The 19,647-nt window shown below is 38.8% G+C and overlaps 1 protein-coding gene across 1 annotated transcript in view; it reads left to right on the top strand.

The window, feature by feature from the left end:
- Positions 1–19,647, top strand: part of oc90 (otoconin 90) — a 30,735-nt gene that overhangs the window by 7,025 nt on the left and 4,063 nt on the right. The window contains exons 4-19 of the mRNA XM_067604740.1: positions 472–540; positions 2,410–2,584; positions 3,489–3,595; positions 4,149–4,280; positions 5,062–5,100; positions 5,760–5,825; positions 7,302–7,418; positions 9,148–9,237; positions 9,503–9,577; positions 10,671–10,928; positions 11,625–11,819; positions 13,700–13,795; positions 13,895–14,074; positions 15,280–15,522; positions 17,445–17,543; positions 18,135–18,306. Of these exons, the coding sequence (XP_067460841.1) occupies positions 472–540; positions 2,410–2,584; positions 3,489–3,595; positions 4,149–4,280; positions 5,062–5,100; positions 5,760–5,825; positions 7,302–7,418; positions 9,148–9,237; positions 9,503–9,577; positions 10,671–10,928; positions 11,625–11,819; positions 13,700–13,795; positions 13,895–14,074; positions 15,280–15,522; positions 17,445–17,543; positions 18,135–18,306 (2,113 nt within the window). The remainder of the gene's footprint in view (positions 1–471; positions 541–2,409; positions 2,585–3,488; positions 3,596–4,148; positions 4,281–5,061; positions 5,101–5,759; positions 5,826–7,301; positions 7,419–9,147; positions 9,238–9,502; positions 9,578–10,670; positions 10,929–11,624; positions 11,820–13,699; positions 13,796–13,894; positions 14,075–15,279; positions 15,523–17,444; positions 17,544–18,134; positions 18,307–19,647) is intronic.

Below are 19,647 nucleotides of genomic sequence, written 5' to 3'. Positions count from 1 at the left end.
CAAAATGGTAACTTCACCTTGAAACTGCGACCGGATCTTCTGAGTTAACTGAAAATAACGTTGGCATGATGAATAAACAGGGAACAGAAATGTGCACAACGTGCTCATGTTGGCCATTTTTTACTGGCAAAAGCCAAATGTATTATCATTAAATGTATTATAACTAATCAATAAAGCATTAGTAGATGATTTATAACTCATTATTAAAGCCATATACAACCTATAAATCCTTTACCAAAGGTACCTTGTTAAAAAGCGGTACCACCATTAGATATATAATTGAGTTTTGTTTTGTTAAAATAAGGAACTTTTTGAAGCTGACAGTCTTTTCCATGATAGTTTTATGTGTTTTGAAGAATTAAACTAATGAAACAAGATTTACATTTTATCAGTTTATTGATGTGTTTAATGTGGACGTCCATAAATCACATAACCATGAGCGCAATTACTCATCTTTCTTTTTGTCCTCAGCACTTTCTGCCAGCTCCATCTTCTGCCCGGACCCAGAGACCAGCCACCCAAACACAGTTCACATGATGGGTGAGAACAAAACATTATGTAATAAACAGTGAGCAATAAGACCGTCACACAAGACACACAGCCTCGCTTCATATCCATTAATGAGTCAGCTAATCAGAGTCAGTGATTTCGTTGGTTCACTGAGTTCAAAAGATGAGTCAACGCAGCTTTTTGTTTGACTTAGCGTGATGCTTTATTGACTCCGTAGGGAATTAACAAGTTTTCCTCCACAGAAAGGTCAGAGTGCTGTTGGGGATTCAGTGTCTTGACTGTCATATATAGTTGAATATCTGGGCCAAACACCAATTAACATTTATTAACGCACTGTTTAACTCTGATAGATATCTCTTATATGAAAATACAGAGTTAATGTATTAATATATTCTTTTTTTTTTAGCCCAAGAAAAATAATTAAACAATTTTACAGCCTGAATGTCGTTTTGGACCAGAAACATTTATAATGTTCGTCTACAGTTTAGAAATGTAATTTCTCTGGTAAATGATATGATTCATCTGAAGGAAATAGAACAATATTACTATCAAATGTCACACATGATAGTAAACTTAATATCTTATATTTGGGTTTTGGACTTTTGATCCGACAAAACAAGACATCTGAAGACGTCACTTTAAACTCTAAGAAATTATGACGAGCATTTTTCACTATTTTCTGACAGATGAAATGATTAATCAAAAAAACAATCACCAGATTAATCGATAGGGAAAATAACCATTAGTTTCAGACCTTAATTGCCCCAAAATCTCCCTCATTTTCAGGACAACCTTTATTACAAATCAGTGGATATTTGTTAAAGTGTTAATGTTTGAAGAATTAAATATCAAAATTGTAACGGCTCATCAGACTAAATGAATGTGACAGTGAAGTGTATTATTCTGCATGAATGGTTTGAAAAGTATCTATGGACAACCATGAAGACTAGTCATTATTTGGTTTTCTATTCCAATCATTTTTAATTTTTAAAAAAAAAATTTTGGGTGGTGTTTTATTCCTTTATTATAGGGACAATGTAGATATGACATGAAATGAAGGGAGAGATGGAGGGCGAGATGCAACAAACGTCCGCTGTCAGATTCAGACAGTGGGTGTTGGGATTATGTGGCGTACGTCTTAACCAGTAGGCTACTGGAACACACCTCTATACCAGTAACTGAACACAGCAGCTGTTCTACGTGAGGCCGCGAACTACAAACATTTACAGCCAAATGTCGATGAAATCACTTCATTCAAAAGGACAAAAATCACAAGTTTGACTTCTACAACAATGACTCGCTCTGTAAAAAAAATAATCCAGCTTTCTTTGATGTCTTTGGGTAAAACAGCAGATGGGAGAGTTTAGCTTTGGTGGTTTTGATATCTGAGTACCTTCTAGATAAAGATGAGATGAGCAGAATTTTGAAATATAAAATGAATGAAAGCAGCTATTATTCAGTAAATCGGATCACTTTATCTGCAGGCTGAAGAGCAGCAGCAGCGTCTCGTCCAGGTCACACTGACGCCTTGTTTCCTTCCTTGTCCAGCTGCTTTAACGCCGACTGACTCTTTGTGATATTTTCTGCTGTTGTTGACATCAAGGTCGACTGATTTCACAAGCTGTGATGTTCTCGGACACCTCTAGTCCTAATCAACACGGCGGGTACATCTGGCATGTGGAGAGCTGTGGCCTAAATAATTTTCTGCCCTGCATGCTTCTCTGGACTCGGGTTATTGAAACGACCCTGCCAACAGGATTATCTATGATTAAATCACTCCTCTCTCCACCTGCAAGATAGAACGAGATGGAATCGGAGAAAAGAGTGAAATTATTCAGGTTTGTTCTCGCAGCCTCTGTGTTTTTCGGCTCCTCAGTTTTCTTCCTCTTCTTCTTACAGATTGTCTCGGCCTCCGCTTCACCTGGCTCCACTCGCTCTTCGATAATTCGCCCTCGCTGCTGAATTTTGCGTTGAAGCTCCGCTGTGCGTCGGGTCTTTGTCCGCGTGACCTGGAAGATTACGGCTGCTCCTGCAGATATGTGGCAGCTGGGAACCCCGTGGATCCTCTGGACGTGTAAGTAAGACTCAGATCCCAGCAGGAGGCGGCTGCAGCGGCTGCTGAATTCAAAATACAGCATGGTGGCTTAATCGAATTCAGCGGCGGGCTGCAGGTGTGTGTGTAAAGTGGGCTGGAGGGTTTTGTTTGCAGGAACGTGAAGCTTTTAAAAATTGGCGAGTCAATGGTATTGATTAAGAAGACACTGATATTCATTTTGTGCTGTGAGGGAGTACACATTTTATATATCGGTGGTTCCCCACCTGTAGTTCCAGCCTCCCTCAGCGTAAATCAGATGGTTCACTTGATGATTGCAAGGCTAGAAAAGAGGAAGACACAAAAATATACCTCTGTTGATTCCTCTAACCTTCACCTTCGCGACTTTGCTTTTTGATTTAGTAAATAGTTTCACCTCTTCAGGCCTCAAAATTCATCCAAATGCTGGTTGAACTGTAGACATGTCAGTTTAAGAGCACACAAGCCAAAAAGTTTATTCTTTAGATTAACGGACATCTGATGCTCTACCGTTCAGTATCTGCCACCAAAATGCCACATTGAGCACAGTTTGGAGATGGGATGGATGATGTTTTACTCTTCCTCTTTGACACCTGAATAAGATGTCTTGACCAAAGTCTTTATTTAGCAACTAAAGCTCTTTATACTAATTGTTTCTGTCAGCTGAAGTAGTCCAATATGAAGTCTGAAAATAAAAGATTTGTGTGGCTTGAAACTACAAATGCGTGCTGTCAGTTAGTTCAGCTCCACCATTTGTGACATTTGATGGTGTGACTTTGCTGTCTCTGATAAATATATAATCATATCTCTCAACTGGTTGTATGTTATTTTACTGCAGTTGGAGTTTCTCTCTCTCTCTCTCTCTCTGTTGGTAAAAATCACCTCTTTCTTTTCTTCTTTGCTGCAGCTGCTGTGAGACTCACAGGTTGTGTTACCAGAACGCTGCCCCCTGCAGACAGGAGCTGCCTCTCCTGCCAAACAACTTCACCTGTTCAGCAGCAAACACCACCTGTGGTAAGACTCGTACAGGGATATTTACTGAGGGTTTGAAGCCACACATTAGGCCCTAAACAGCCAAACTGTATTTCTTCTTATTTACTAAAAGACTCCACTGAGGTTTTGTGCCAGTAAAATGGAAGAAAAGTGCTGAAAATAGCGTCTTCAGGCTGATACAATAAGTATTTTAAGGCGTCTCTATTTTAGATGTGCAAAATATGGGTGGAAGGAATGGAAATAGCCACCGACCAGACTGACCACTGTGGCAGGAAACTGTGTCAGAAATTTAATGTCTTGGAAAAGCAGGTGTAAAATCTGCAGAGGAACTACTCTAGATCAATACAACATCCTCTATCCTTAGACCGTCATTCAAATAAGTAAAAAACCCCAAAAAACCTTTTAATAGGGAAGAAATGGAAGAAACTTCAACATTATTTCCACTGTTACATAAGAAGAAATTAATATTTTGACACTGATCCTGAAGTTTTGCAACATGATTAATGAGTATTACATCTCTGTGTTGTCTATGAATGATATGCACTAATTTACAGTCTTTGTTTTATTCTCTGAGACGCTGCTGATCGGTGCCAGCAGAGGTTTTGTGAATGCGATCAGGCCGCCATTGACTGCATGACTCAGAGCTCATACAACTCTTCACTAAGAGGCCTCGCTGAGTCGTCCTGCTCCGCTACAAATCAAACAGGTGACTTCATCAGAGGAGATCAAACATCCTGCAGAACGTCAAACGTATCAACTAGTTCCAACTATTCACCTCCTTTTATTTCACTGCTTTGTCTGAAAAATACTGTAAGTGCAGATAAAACTGGGGAGAAGGGACAAAATCTAATTATATCTTAAATATATTTGGGGAAAAGTTCCTTCAGTTGGATGTTCAGCCTTTAAAATGAAACTTATAAACATATTCAGAGATTCTGGGTTTTTACATGAAGGAGGAGATGTAGTTTCTTACAATGTAATTGAGGTTTTTTTGCAGAAAAACCTGTCTGGAGGGATCTTTAAATATATTATCTCTCTACATATTTCAGAAAATATTTTAGAAAGCGATTTGTACATTATAAACCAGAGATCATTAGTAAGGAGAACATGATGGCTGACATGTAGAGACTATTAATCTCAATCAGACAGAAGAGTCAGATCAGCTTTAATGCTACTTTATATTCATCTTTATATTAATCTTATAACATGGTACAATATTATCATTGCCTGATATATTATTGAATGACTCAGCTCTAAATGTGCAGTAAACTGGGATACAGTAAGCACAATATCAAACCTTAAAAAGTAAAATATAAAGCATGCTGTAGCTGAGGCTGCTGCTTGAGTTGAGTTATATTAAATCATAAATAAAGTTCACACAGTATATTGTGTAATAGCAGCAGTCTGGCTCATCAACACTGCTCCTGCCTGACAGAACAGAGACCCAACAACAGACTGAATCTCTCATTAGTCTGATTCTGTTTCAGATCCTCTCAGCGGCACCGACGAAGCCTTCAGAGGAGCAGGTGAGTCTTGAGTGACGTCAACTGAAACACCCGATCGAATGACGGCGCGTTAGCAGGGGCGCGTCGGTTTGCGAGCAGGTCAGCGACGTCGCATCCGAGGAAGCGATCGATTCGGGTAGAAACGCAGATAGCTGAGTAACACTTCTGTGGCTCTCAGCCAATTAAAACAGTGACCTCTTGAAGTTTAATCCTGCAGCTTCCCGCCCACGCACAGCTGGAAAAAAAAAACAACGATTGTACAGAGTTCCTTTGATCTTTTAGCTCCAAATATAGATGCTGTACTCTCAATAAGAACCAGGAGAAGTTGAGGAAAAGGAGGTTATTAGGGCTTCAGAGGAAAAGTTCCTTGAGATCAGCTTCACCTGCACCTTTGTTGATGTTTCATGTCGAGTATTAAAGAGTATAACGAGATTTTTTTTACAACATAGTCCTACAAATTAAAATCAAAATATCCAAACATTGAGAAAACGTTGGGATTTTGGGGAACTTCGGTTTATGTTGAGCATCTTTAATTAGTGAAATAGTTTAATCCTGTGATCACTGAAGTTCAAACAGCCTCAGGCTTTCTGTTGAACTGACACTGTGGAGAATATTTACACACATACTTTATTCATCCTGTATCTGTTGGTCTGAACTCGTCCTTGTCTTTTTATTTCCAGATGTTCTCTCAGCAGTGAACGAGTCATTGAGCTTCCTGCTCTCCAACTCTTCCCTCCTGTCAGCAGGTAACAGCCCTGTTTGTGTGTAAAGCTCCGTGTTTACACTCAGCACAGCTCTGCGTCTCAAGAGGGGAAAACAAGAATTTTAAGTTTAGCTGTGAGAGTTTTATGATACTTGAGTCCTTGAAACTGTAGTGTGAGAATTCAGTGAGAAGATAGACTCTTCTCTTTATTCCTGAAGAGCTTCTGGGATACAAACAGACATGCTGGGACGTGTTTAATGATAAAACTGATATGAACATGCAGTTATATGACAAATTCATTCACTGCTGTCAGATGTGTATGAAATCATATTTAATATGGAAGCTCTCAAAGTATTTATTACCTGTTTTACAACCAAAAAGAAAGCACTGTGATACTATTTAATTGACAGAAAATGAATCATTTATGTCTTATTATAATGTAAATTCTCTGATTTCATCATCCCAAATATGATAAACTGCTGTTTTTCTCTTTGTTTTTTTAAAATTATTTTTATTTAATTTACTATTGTCTGACATTTTATGGACTAATAGATTGGTGAATCCAAAAGATTAATTGATAATGAAAATCTGCAGCCTAATACAATGACTCTCATCACAGGTTGTATACATGTTTATGAGTTGCCAGTTTACAAAAAAGTGATGTTCCTTTCGCAGATTGTAACAATAATAATGTTATTAATAATAAAAGGAAACTAAAAGATGCTTCACATCACAAATAAAGTAATAAAAAAACAAAACACAAAACTAAAACTCAGAGCAGAGTCTTCCTATAAAACGTCAGAAAATAGTGAAAATAATTTCTTAGAGACCGAGGTGACGTCTTCACACATCTTGTTATTCAGTTTATTATCATGTATGACACAAAAAAGCTTCAAATCATCACATTTGAGAAACTAAAACCAGCAAATAGTTGTCATTTCTGCTTAAAATAAAAGACTAAAACGATTATTAGATCATCAAAATAGTAGCCGATTAATTTTCTCATCATCAATTAATCAACTAATCATTGCAGCTCTTATGTATACAACAGCATATAGGTGTGATATTGTGTGTGTATGAATGTAAGAGTATATATAGTGTGTAACCATAGATTTAACAAGTGAACCCAATCGTCAAAAACCACATGCCAAAACCTCAAAGCTTGAGAAAAAATTAGGATGAATCATTAGGATTCATCCTCTGGGAACCATGAATGTCTGAACTAAATATAAAGTCAGTCCATGAAACAGTTGTTGAGATATTTCCATCTGGACCAAAGTGATGGATTGACCAACATGACTAAAAATCCACCATCCAGCAGCTTTTATCCTCAAGTGTGTTTACAAAGAGACCACTGTGATTTACATTTCCTTAAATCTATTAATTAAATAAATACGATGGAGTGATGCAGGTTTCTGTTTTCAACACTCAAACATGAGGCAGAAAAACAACAACTTTCTGTATCTGAGCTGTGACTCAGACTCTTAAATGAAGTCTGGTTTGTTTTGTGTCTGACCAGCAGAGATGGACCTGCTAATGACCAGCAGAGTAGATAACCAGAGTGACACCGCCGGGATGGACAGTGACCTCATCACCCCACCGCCAGGCCCGCCGCCCCTCCCGCTGACGCCTGCGGGTACGATCTCTAATTGGCTGCAGGTCACAGATGTGAACACGGGGGACAGGCTGAGGGCCAACCCTGCAGGATTTAAAGGGGACCTATGATGCTTTTTATAGTTTTCTGTTATTTATTATACTGTTATGATGTCGGATGTTAAACAAGGTCAAAGTTCCAAAACGTGAGGTGAATGTATATAGAAATGCTGCCTGCAAGTCAAAAGTCAGGGTTTCAACCTGCCCTGAACTCTGTTTGTGACGGTTTTTTCTACCTCGCCGATGAGTTGACATCAGATTTGTGCTATTCTGTTCCATAGCCTTGGTTGCTAAGGTTGTTGCTAAGGTTTTTCTACGTGTTGCTCACGTTGTCCATTGTCATATTTCAGATCGGATTCTGGCTTGAATATATACGGATGTATTTGAGAAGGTGACATTTTAAAGTAAAGAAGAAGAAAAAGAAGTGGAAAAAACTATAGTTTGTTTACGTAGCCTCCAAAAGCTTCCTGAAGCTGACCAATCAGAACAGAGTGGGCTCATCAGGAGGCGGGCCTTAAAGAGACAGGAGCTAAAACGGCCTGTTTCAGACAGAGGCTGAACTGAGGGGCTGCAGAAAGAGCCAGTAGAAGATAAATAAGCTGTTTTTTGAACTGTGAATCATGCAAAGATGATCCAGTAGAGCCCCAGAATAAAACTCTAGAGCTGGAAATGTGCAATGATAGGTCCCCTTTAAAGATAGAAGGGTCTAACACACTCCTGTATATGTGGTCCAAGCTGTAAAAGATGCAGAGTTGTTATATAACACAGTGAAAATTAAATCGTATTATTCCATGTGGGGAATGTCGGTCATGATGGTGGATAAATGTTCTTGCCAAGGATGAACAATCCTCTTAATTTCATTTTTTTAATGTTGACATGTTTTTAACCTGCATCTGAATCTGCGTTTAGACAGTTATGCTCATTTTTGAATTTTAGGTGTGAATTGTGGAAAATTTCAGTTTTTAATTTGTTTAGTCAAATTTAGCAGGTTGCTGCAGCACCACCTATAGTGAGCTTCAGCATGAGCAGGTTTGCCCCCCTCTATGGACTGTAAAAAACATGTATTTCATTATATATGCATATTTTAATTATACACTTCAACAAAAAACTGCTGATTTGAACTGCTGACAACTGACCATCCTGGCAAAATATGACATGATGTTCATTTGAATCTGTCAGTCATTTCTCTTTTCTCGTGAACCTGAAGTTAACAATTACTGCAGTGGGTAAAGTTTTTGTATTCAGATATTCAGAAGTGGTTTGTAGTGTGTCGGCTAACAGTGTGAGTGTGTGTGATCACTAATCATAACATGATGACACTACGACACTACAAAACAGTTACAAAGCTTTTATTTTAGCCTCTGTTTAGGTTTACTTTATTATTTTCTTTAAAGGAGGAGTTCAAATATATTTCATTATTAGATTAATTCAGGTACAAGGTTGAAATATATTATTTTGTTGGCAGTCAAACACATAGATAGACTGTATGTATGAGGAGTATAAATGGCAATAGAAAATAATGTAACGCAGAAAATAAAGCAGATTAAACTAATTTCTACTAACTTCCAGTATAATTCAACAGATATATGTTTGTGTTACACCAGAGTTAAAAACATTTTTTACCGATACAATCATTTGCTGTGATCTTGGAAACTTCCCACCATCTCTGTGTGTTAATTGTGCTTCTTCTTCTCTTTTTTTTTTATCCTCAGAGGAGTTTGAGGAAGGTACCGGTGGTGCAGAGGAGACAGAAGAAGAAGAAGAAGAAGAAGAGAAGATGCACCTGAGTTCTGTCTCTAAAGGTAAAAACAGAAATATTATTTTCCATCTGAACGTACTTCCTGTGTTTCTCTCTGAAGTACTTTTCTGGCTTGTGTTGGGTTTTTTTTTTTGGTTTTTTTCCAAGCTGCTCATAATTACATGTTGGCAGACGCTGACCATCATGTAGCTTAGCTTCCAAAAACACCAGAAATAATTTCCCCGCTGTTTGTCTCCCGCCGCTCGATGACTCACTTGGCTCAGACGTTTTTTTTCCTGTTGGTCTCTAATGTGTTGCTGCTTTTACAGATTTGAATGAAACTGTGACGGAAGAGGAGCTCGAGCAGGAAGCGACGACCCACAATCCTCCAGCACGCAGCGCGGGTGAGCCAATAATACCGTCTGTCTCTCTGATTGATAACAGGAATGTACTCTAGACTTTTATAGAAAGAAGCAGTTGTTTTTTAAACATCGTGATGACGTGATCATGTTTTCATGATTTCTGTAACTGAACAGTGATTCATCTGATGTTTTGTTCATGAAAACTTCTCTAAACAGTCTGTTTGCTCTTTTCTGACGTACAGGAAGTGATTAATTTTATCTCTAAGAAAAAATAAAAACAAAAACAAGACGACAGAAAGAAAAACTGACTGAAAAACATTTGTCTTGTGTGACTTTCTGAACAATCTACATTTAAAATAACTTTGTTTGAAGAAGAAATAACACAAACCTCAAACTAAATGAATTCATAATTTTTTTATTAATCGGGGTTTTGCTGCTACAGTCTCAGCTGGTCTGGTGTGACCACATAGAGCTTATAGTGTCTAATGTTATGAAATATAATGTTCAGTAGCACAAGCAGGATTTCATGTCACAAAGATGCTTTTATATATAAAAAAAACTGTTTTCCACTTATTTAGAAAACAACTAAAAGTAACATTAAAGTTATCAACCAATCAGCTGCAAGCTTTTGGTGAATGACTTCCTGTTTAAACTTTGACCTACCGTACCTACACTTTTACAATACAGTGGACGATTATTACAGACGTTTCAGTTTAATTTCACTCCAAAGTAATTGGTTTAGATAATATGGGATTTGTTTACAACTCGTCTGCTTCTCTGATGTCATATTTTTTAATATTTTTTTACTGGAGTTGTAAAGGAGCAGCAGAGGTTTTTCTCACAACTCAGCCATGACGTTTATGACTGTGATGTCATAACCATAAGTGTAAATCAGTGTTTCAAGTTGCTTTTCTGAACACAACTGAGAAACAAATTATGACAATATTTCTGTTAGTCATAACAAGCTCCTGCATGTAAATATGTATATAAAATGAAAAACTCTGATAATGTGAAAACCAAATCATACTATTTCAGTGTAGTTGTGTTTCAAATGTTTTATTTACATTTTATAGCATCACAGTTATAAAACAAACACACTGACAAAACATCAAATGATTCTCAAACTGTGTCGCAGCTTCAGATTCGTTCGACCTTGACGGAGAAACTCTGAGCGAAGCAGAACTGGAGACGACCGAACTCTCCTCGCTGAGCTCTGCTGATGAAAACATGGAGACGATTCAGACTGTAACACCATCATCATCATCATCATCACACACCACCGACGTCACACCGTCCACTCGGACTACAACTCCTCTGAGGACTACAACTCCTCTGAGGACTACAACTCCAAGAGAGCTGACGTCAACCGCCCCGGCGGAGTCATCTGAGGAAGGTTAATGAATAAACTGTTGGTTTGTTTTGTAGAATTTGTGTAAAAAAATCTAGATGTTGCTTCAGTTTAATGAAGCATAATACTGTATTTCTTCCATTTTAAAAAAATATTTTTACTGCATTTACTGATAAATATATAACTTATACTTCCCATCGGCTTCCAGCCGTTGCTACTGACAACAACAGCAACAGTAAAACAAACAGCAATTTAAAATCACTTTGATCAATAAAACAAGAAAAAGCAAAACAAGTCAAATATGACATTAAGTTAAATAATTCAATAAAAATGAAAACAAAATTGTCAAGATAGAAACAAAAAGCTCCAAAACTGCAACAACTAAAAGAAACGTCTACGTAGGATTGATCATGAAAAACAGAAACATACTACAAAAAATATTGAATAAATTCAAAGTGCTGAAATAAGGAGTTAGAACGTCAGGCAAAAAAAGAATAAAATATTTAAATAATGTGATAAAATGAAATAAAATACAAATAGAAACAGTTATAGTGCAGTTTCAGTGCAGTAATAAGCTGTAAAGCTCCAAAAATTATATTAATATAAACATTTGTAAAATTCTCCCTAACCAAAGATTTGTTTGTTGAACTAAAACATCTTTAATGTAACTGTGTTTTATCGTTAAATATAGTTGAATATTTTAAATGAATTGTCAGTTAATTTTATCTGACGTCTCTGCAGGTTCAGTCATAAAATCACTGATCAGACCAACAATCACAACTCCACCCACATCCAACACGACGTCTGTGATGTCATCTGAAGAAGAAGGAGAGGAAGAGGAGGAAGAAGATGGAAAAGAGGATGATGATGATGATGATGATGATGATGATGATGATGATGATGATGAAGGGGAGCAGGAAGCATCAGATGAGCAGGGTGAGTGGGGATTCTATTTTATTAGAGACAGGCCTTTATTCCTAACTTCCTCTGATTTATACGTATATTTAATCATCATTAAGTATGAAGCTTTGCTGTTTTCTGATCTGCTAGCTGTCTTTTTTTTTTTTTTGCTTTTAATTCAAAATTAGAGTTTTTCCCATAAACAGAAATAGGGATGCATGATATTATCGGCACGTCATCGGTATCGGCCGATAACAGCTCTAAAATGAAATATCAGTATCGGCCATTTCTGCTGATTATGAGGCCGATTTGTCACCTTCTCCTCCTCCTGACTGTGCTTCCCTGCATGGACTGTTTCACCCTGACGGTCCCGGTGTTTCTTCCGCAGGCTCCACTTCACTCAAGCTGCCCGTCAGATCTGCTGCTTCTTCCCACTTTAACCTGAATAACAAACCGGGGCTCAGTGCTCCACATAGAGAGCCAGGGCTAACGTTAGCTGAGAGGCTAGCTGGCTGTGTTTCCCTCTGGCCATGCTGCAGCTAACGCTCCGCTAGCCTCTTAGCTAACTTTAGCCCCGGCTCTCCAGAGCATCGACCCCCAGTTTGTTATTCAGGTTAAAGTGGGAAGAAACAGCTGATCTGACGAGCAGCTTGAGTGAAGTGGACCCTGCGGAGGAAGCACCGGGACCGCCAGGGGGAAATGAAACAGTCCGCAGAGGAGCTGCTAAATTCGGCTGCACAGATAGGAAACACCTCGGCTGACAGGATGTACCACTCTGTTGTTTTTTTTTTTTTTTTTGGGGGGGGGGGGTCTTTTTGGTTTATAACGGCGGTTGGCAACCAGCGTATTAGGTACATTACCGCCACCTTCTGATCCCGAGTGTGGACCAGAGATTATTAGACACACATTAATTCTGTCTGTCTAATAAACTCAATGAAAACTCTGCTGCTCCCACTGGGCAGGTTCATTAAAGTTTTAATGCTGAGCTCCTGAACTCCAGTCTTCCTAAATTCTTCCTTCATATATTGTCTTTCTTGATCATACTTAGTACAATCTATGATTGCATGTGTAATAGTCTCCTCAGCCAGCTGGGAAAAAATATGTGCATATATCGGTATCAGATATCAGCAAAAAATCCATTATTGTGCATCCCTAAACAGAAATATTGCTCTCACTTATTACTTCCAGCTGATTCCTCTCTGGAAATGTGCAGAATATGTCATCTTTAAGCTCATGTGAATGAATCTCAGCACTTCCTGAAGAGACATTTCACATTAAAAGCCTCCCAGTGGCTCTCTTGGTTAGATTTTAATGTGATACATCAACAGGAAGTGTTGAGTTTCACTGACAGTAGCATCACATTAAACCAACGAAGGGCAAAGTAGAAACAATTGGACCTAAGTGGTGAATAAAAACAAGTTAATTTAGTGAAACTATTAAAGACAGACGGGTTAATCAAACCATCCATCACAGTTTACAGATCCACTTCCTGCTTCCACTTTGACCTCCAGATAATCTGGATCAACTGTTGGTTTATTTCCGGTCTGACTGACTGAAGTGCCTGCTGCAGTGCAAGGCACTTCCTGTTGGAGTTGGAGGTTCTATTCCCTCCGTAGCTGAAAGAAAAACACAGTGGGCTGCAAGATGATTTAATTAAGTGTCAAACTCCTGCTGTCAGGTAAAAGACATTTAAGTGCTTAAGTGCTTATTTTCCTCTCAATGCCCGCAGGCGTCTATAATTACACACGGAGGCTTTGACAGGTGTCTGAGGCCTGAAGGGTGGCGGGAGGGGAGGAGGTGGGGGGGGAGGGGCTCACTCCACACATAAATTACCACAAACAGGAAGAAAAAAGAAAGTTAGTTTTTCTTTCTGCGTGGTTTAATGTATTAATATCTTACATCTGTGCTCTCTTCAGGTGGAGGAAGTGTCACCTTTGCACCGACTTCAGCTTCAGAGCAGAGAGGAGAGAAGGATGTCGAGGAGAACACAAGCTCTCTGAGGGAGACTGAAGGTCAGCTCACTGGTGCAGAAATGTCTATATTTCCATATAAAGCCAGGAAAACCCCAACCCCCCCCCCTCACTCTGTAATCTGTTTGCGAACTGTGATAGCAGCCACTTTCCCGGACCCAGAGATTATCACCAGGGCAACAACAGAGTCTCCAACGAGAAGCTCGCTCCCAGAAACCAAACCGGTCAGAAGCAGCGCCGCGTCGCCCACCACTGCTGACGGTTCATGGGAAGACTTCACACCGTCTGCAGCTGCTGTTCCTCTCCCTCCCCTGAGCCAAGGTGAGGCCGCTCCAGCATAGCAGCAGTTCACCTGGAAAAAATCTTTGGGAAATTAATTAGCATATCATTAGCACATCAAGTGAGTGGAATTAATTAAACCTTTTGCACCATCTTGGAAATTTGCATCTGTTGCAGAAAGTGTCAGAATCACTTAAACTGTCAGGAACATTTGCATGAGACAGCTGGGCAGATTAAAGGACATGTCTGCTGATTTTATATACGTTTCTTATAGGCAACAAATCTCATGTTTGGATCCAAACCAACAATGAACTGATCTACTGACAAGTATTGTGTGTGTATCCAAAGCCTGATATATCTTATTCCTCTGTGCTGTAGACCTGCGTTGTTGTTAAAAACACATCAGTGAGCCACAGCACTGCACTGGGTGACATGTTCCTTCATTATAAACGTGTCCTTTAAGCCCAGTTTGAACCCTGATTTTGTTGCCCCCGACTAATGAGGTCACAACAGCCAACATGGCTGCTGTCAGAAGATACATTACAAACCATAGTGAGCTTGTTTTAACATTATGGGAGTTTATTTAACATGTTGAAACTGGAGTCTTAACTTAGACTGCTGTGATATAAAACTGAACTTCCCTGCAGAACATAACAGAATAATGTTCAGAAGATCTTAACGGCATGCACGAACACTCACCCTGAAGCACTGCTCCGGTTAACACGAAGAAATTTAAGAGTTTATGGAAACCTGTTGCTGGTTTCTTGTACGTATGTCACTTTATGGTTGGTTTATGCTCGTCAGAGCTGGTTTGTTCGATGTGTTGTCAGATCACATTGGAAATCATACGTGTTTACAGTTGTTCCAGACGGCTACACTCGCAGGCGGCCATCATAGAGAGGAGAGAGACGTGATATCGTTTGAATAAAGAGATAAGGGTGAATATTTTCAGCCTGTCTCTTGTGGAAGACACTCATAGTGTTGCACTCGGCTGTTCACATGAAAAGTGACAGAAAAAGAGCCCTGACTCCGTTCTCACATCCGCACAGCTGATCAACCACGGTGTGAAGTGGGTGTGAATGTCGGATTGTCCGTTTTTTGTCTCCCCCCTCCCCCCCGTTATCTGACGGAGGGAGGAGGTTTCTGAAGCTTCTGACTGAGTGAACTGACTTCAGAAAGCCGACAGTAAACGGGTTATTTAAAAGCATCTAAACTCACTGACTGATTCTGTCTGTCTGCTTCTGCAGGTCAGGAGCCTCAAACATCAACAACAACCACATCTTCCACGAGAACCGTTTCCCAGGTGACACAAGGAAGACCGGTCACCTCCATCAAACCACGATCAGGTATCGACACGTCCGCCAGAACCACGACGACCGGGGCCGAATCTGAGGAGGAGGAGGAGAGACAGGAAAAGACCAGAACGACAGACAAACCTCCATGTGAGGACGGAGAACTGGCAGACAGCTCGCAGGAGAAAGACACAGACGGTAGTTTGATCCAAAAACTCTTTAAAATTTACTAAATATAAGCAGCGTTTCTCTTTCTTACCTTCTCTTTTCTCCAAGTCCCCAAACGTCTTCCTGTTTGGCCTCTTCATTGACTCACCAGGTTAAATGAAATTTAAATAAAATGAATAAATTACGCAGGTTTCTCTCAGGGGTTCAATAATGTTAATTATATTTGAAGGGGTGTAGAAGTTAAATGAAATAATCTATGACCTTTAATGACAGCCGGAAGAAACACTCGCCCACAACTGACATTAACAATAAATTCACATTCTCTCCAATAAAGAGGAGCAAGCTGCATAATTATAATAGAAAAAGAGCTAATACACCACTAACGCTAGAAAAGTCAAACTGATATGTTTATTCTGTTTTAAGATGGAGAATCAGAGAATGTAGTCTTTACTGAAGTAAAAGAACCAATACAGCAACGTACAAATACTCAATTACATAAGTATTATGAGCTTGATGTAGTTAAAGTATTGCAGTAAAAGTACATAAGTATTATGAGTTTGATGTAGTTAAAGTATTGCAGTAAAAGTACATAAGTATTATGAGCTTGATGTAGTTAAAGTATTGCAGTAAAAGTACATAAGTATTATGAGCTTGATGTAGTTAAAGTATTGCAGTAAAAGTACATAAGTATTATGAGCTTGATGTAGTTAAAGTATTGCAGTAAAAGTACATAAGTATTATGAGTTTGATGTAGTTAAAGTATTGCAGTAAAAGTACATAAGTATTATGAGCTTGATGTAGTTAAAGTATTGCAGTAAAAGTACATAAGTATTATGAGCTTGATGTAGTTAAAGTATTGCAGTAAAAGTACATAAGTATTATGAGCTTGATGTAGTTAAAGTATTGCAGTAAAAGTACATAAGTATTATGAGCTTGATGTAGTTAAAGTATTGCAGTAAAAGTACATAAGTATTATGAGCTTGATGTAGTTAAAGTATTGCAGTAAAAGTACATAAGTATTATGAGCTTGATGTAGTTAAAGTATTGCAGTAAAAGTAGTGGTTTGGTCCCTCTGACTGATATATTATTATATATGACATCATTAGATTATTAATAGTGAAGCATCAGTGTTAGAGCAGCATGTTACTGTTGTAGCTGCTGGAGGTGGAGCTAGTTTACACTACTTTATATACAGTTAGCTAGTTTAGTCCAGTGGTTCCCAACCTAGGGGTCGGGCCCCTCCAAAGGGTCAGCAGATAAATCTGAGGGGTGGTGAGATGATTAATGGGAGAGGAAAGAAGAAAAAACAAAGTTCTGATACACAAATCTGTTTTCAGTTTTTGGACTTTTTCTCTAATCTTTGATTTTTGCTGAAATATTGGATCATTTGAACATTTATTGAAATGAAAGCATGTGAGAAGTTTAGAGGGAAAAATCACTATTTGGTGGAGCTGTTAACAACTCATAGACATGTGAAATGTGACCCCGACTACACACTGCTTTTTGTAAGACGTCAAAAGCCAAAAAGGTTGGAAACCACTGGTTTCATCTTTAACAATGTGTTGTATTTAAAAAGCTTGTTATATTATCCATTGTGTCAAATCTTCATCTGAAAAGTGACTAAAGCTGTCAAATAAATGTAGTGGAGTAGAAAGTACAATATTTCCCTCTGAGATGTAGAAAGTAGCATCACATGGAAATACTCAAGTATTTATATATAAGTACAAGTACCTCTAAATTGTACATAAGCACAGTACTAATTGTTTTACAATTCAAAGTAGAGAGACAGGAATTTATTCATTTACTCAAGTACTGAACTTCTACTTTACTTGAATATTTCAGTTTTATGATACTTTATCCTACATTTATTTGAACGCAGTAGTTAGTAGTTACTTTGCTTCAAAGTATTGATATAAAATCTATAATCACACATCACGTTTGTGTGACGGCAGACTGGGATGTGGCTCAGAAGAGGACGGTGCCGTTCTTCGCCTGGTCCCTGCTGGAGTCTGTTGGGTTGACAGACATACAGCTACAACCAGACAGCAGAGGTAAAAATAAATGACTGTTTCTTTCTTCTGTGGTGGAATTAAGGTTTTTCTTTACTCACAACTTGTCAAAGAAGATACGAACGAGATTGAACGAGCCTCTTCCCAACAGTCAAACATATTCAGATTGTTTTCTTGCATTTAAAATGTCCTTAATGACTGCTCCTTTAATAATTATAATAATAAACTTTATTTATGTAGCATCTTTCATACACAAACTGCAACTCAAAGTTGCTTAATTAGTGTAAAGAAAGGACAGAGCAGGTGATTTAAACAGTTGAAATATTAAAATATGTTTAAAAAGAGGAAGGATGTATAATAAACTTAATGAAATTAAAACAGTAATGGATATATATGTACAGTATATGCAGTATATTGTTTTGTCTGGAGTCTATGAGCTCTAGTTTATCCTGCCTGATCATTTAAATGTGGAAAAACCAGCAGACATTTTTAAAATCTCATGTTTAATCTGAGTTTTGCAGCTTCTGTGTGCAGCACTTTAATAACAGAGTGTAGTTTAACAAACGTTCTGCTAAAACCCTTTTCTGATTAATATCATTAATAACTGCAGTCCGACCTGTGATCTCACCACAGAATGCAGCCGCTCCTTCACCGTGTACGGCAGCGACGGGCGAGCCAGGCGGGAGATGGCGGCGCTGGGGGAGATGCTTCACTGTCTGACGGGACGATGCCCGCATGAGTACGAGATGTACGGCTGCTACTGTGGACAAGAGGGCGGCGGTCAACCTCTGGACCAGCTGGACAGGTCGGAGGCTGCAGGAGAAAAGGACGACATGTTATAGACGATACAATCAAGTAAAGAAAAGTGTGCAGATTAGATTTAGTTATGAAAGGTGAAGGAAACTGAGATATGTGAGTTGGAGACAATTAAAAGGAGTTTTCCTGTAAACGGTGATATTTACATTCAAGTCCAAGTGGTGAGTTTAAAAACACAGTCAAACCTTTTAAAATTTCTTCTGCACCTGAAGAAGAGCCAATTTGGATGTGAAACATTGTACTTAATCAAATATAATGAAACAGAAATTTTAAAAGGGGTGTTTGACAGTGTTGTCTCTTCAGGAGAACGCCATCGTTTTTCCACGTGCGTCTCCAGACAGAGCTGCGGTGAAATCTGATAAATTGCCTCAAGTGATGTCACTTGAGTCAGCATCAGTTGGGGGCTGAAGACTACAAGTTTGAAAATGAAACAGTTTTGGAGTTCGGAGGTAGAAAGAAGTGACGTTACCAGACCTCTGTAGCTACAGGCTGCATTAGCCACTTGCATTGTGGGTAATGTAGGCACCAGGTTTTGACGAGGAAGTAGATTGTGTGGAATAAAAAAAACGATATCTCTGGTTCTGCTGCATCGATTTTGATCCCTTTTACAAAACTGTCTGTCATGAATCTGTGGAGAAACATCCAGATTTGCGACTAGTCTTCTGCTGCTTCTTCTTCTTCTTCTTCTGCTGCTTCTTCTTCTGCTGCTGCTTCTGCTTCTTCTTCTGCTGCTGCTGCTTCTTCTTCTTCTTCTGCATCTTCTTCTGCTGCTGCTTCTTCATCTTCTTCTGCTTCTTCTGTTGCTTGTGCTACAGCTTTTTCTTCTTCTGCTCCTTCTTCTGCTGCTGCTTCTTCTTCTGCGTCTTCTTCTTCTGCATCTTCTTCTTCTGCTTCTGCATCTTCTTCTTCTGCATCTTCTTCTTCTGCATCTTCTTCTTCTTCTGTATTTTCTTCTGCTTCTGCTTCTTCTTCTTCTTCTGCTTCTTCTTCCTCTGCTTCTGCTTCTTCTTCTTTGGCTTTTTCTTCTCCTGGTGTACTGCTTTGCTTCTTGATGTTACCACCACCAGCTGTCGGTGGAATAGCATGAAACAAACCCTCCTTTCACACAAATTTAACCAATCTTTGAGGTAACTGGCAGTTTCATTTACCATCACAAATGTGCACTTTGGCATGCAAATCCAGCTAGAAACTGATGTTTCCAGTTGAGGTAAAAATGTCCCAAAAACATATTATTCTTTGTGTTTTATGGTTACCACCTTATATCCTCCTGCATGTGCTCATAGAGAACAAGATACAAACAAAACCAACACTCATAAGGCAACTGCAATGT

This window comes from Thunnus thynnus, chromosome 12 (genome assembly GCF_963924715.1).
Source record: "Thunnus thynnus chromosome 12, fThuThy2.1, whole genome shotgun sequence".
In the NCBI taxonomy this organism is placed as follows: Eukaryota; Metazoa; Chordata; class Actinopteri; order Scombriformes; family Scombridae; genus Thunnus; species Thunnus thynnus.
This window is presented reverse-complemented; position numbering and strand designations above follow the sequence as displayed.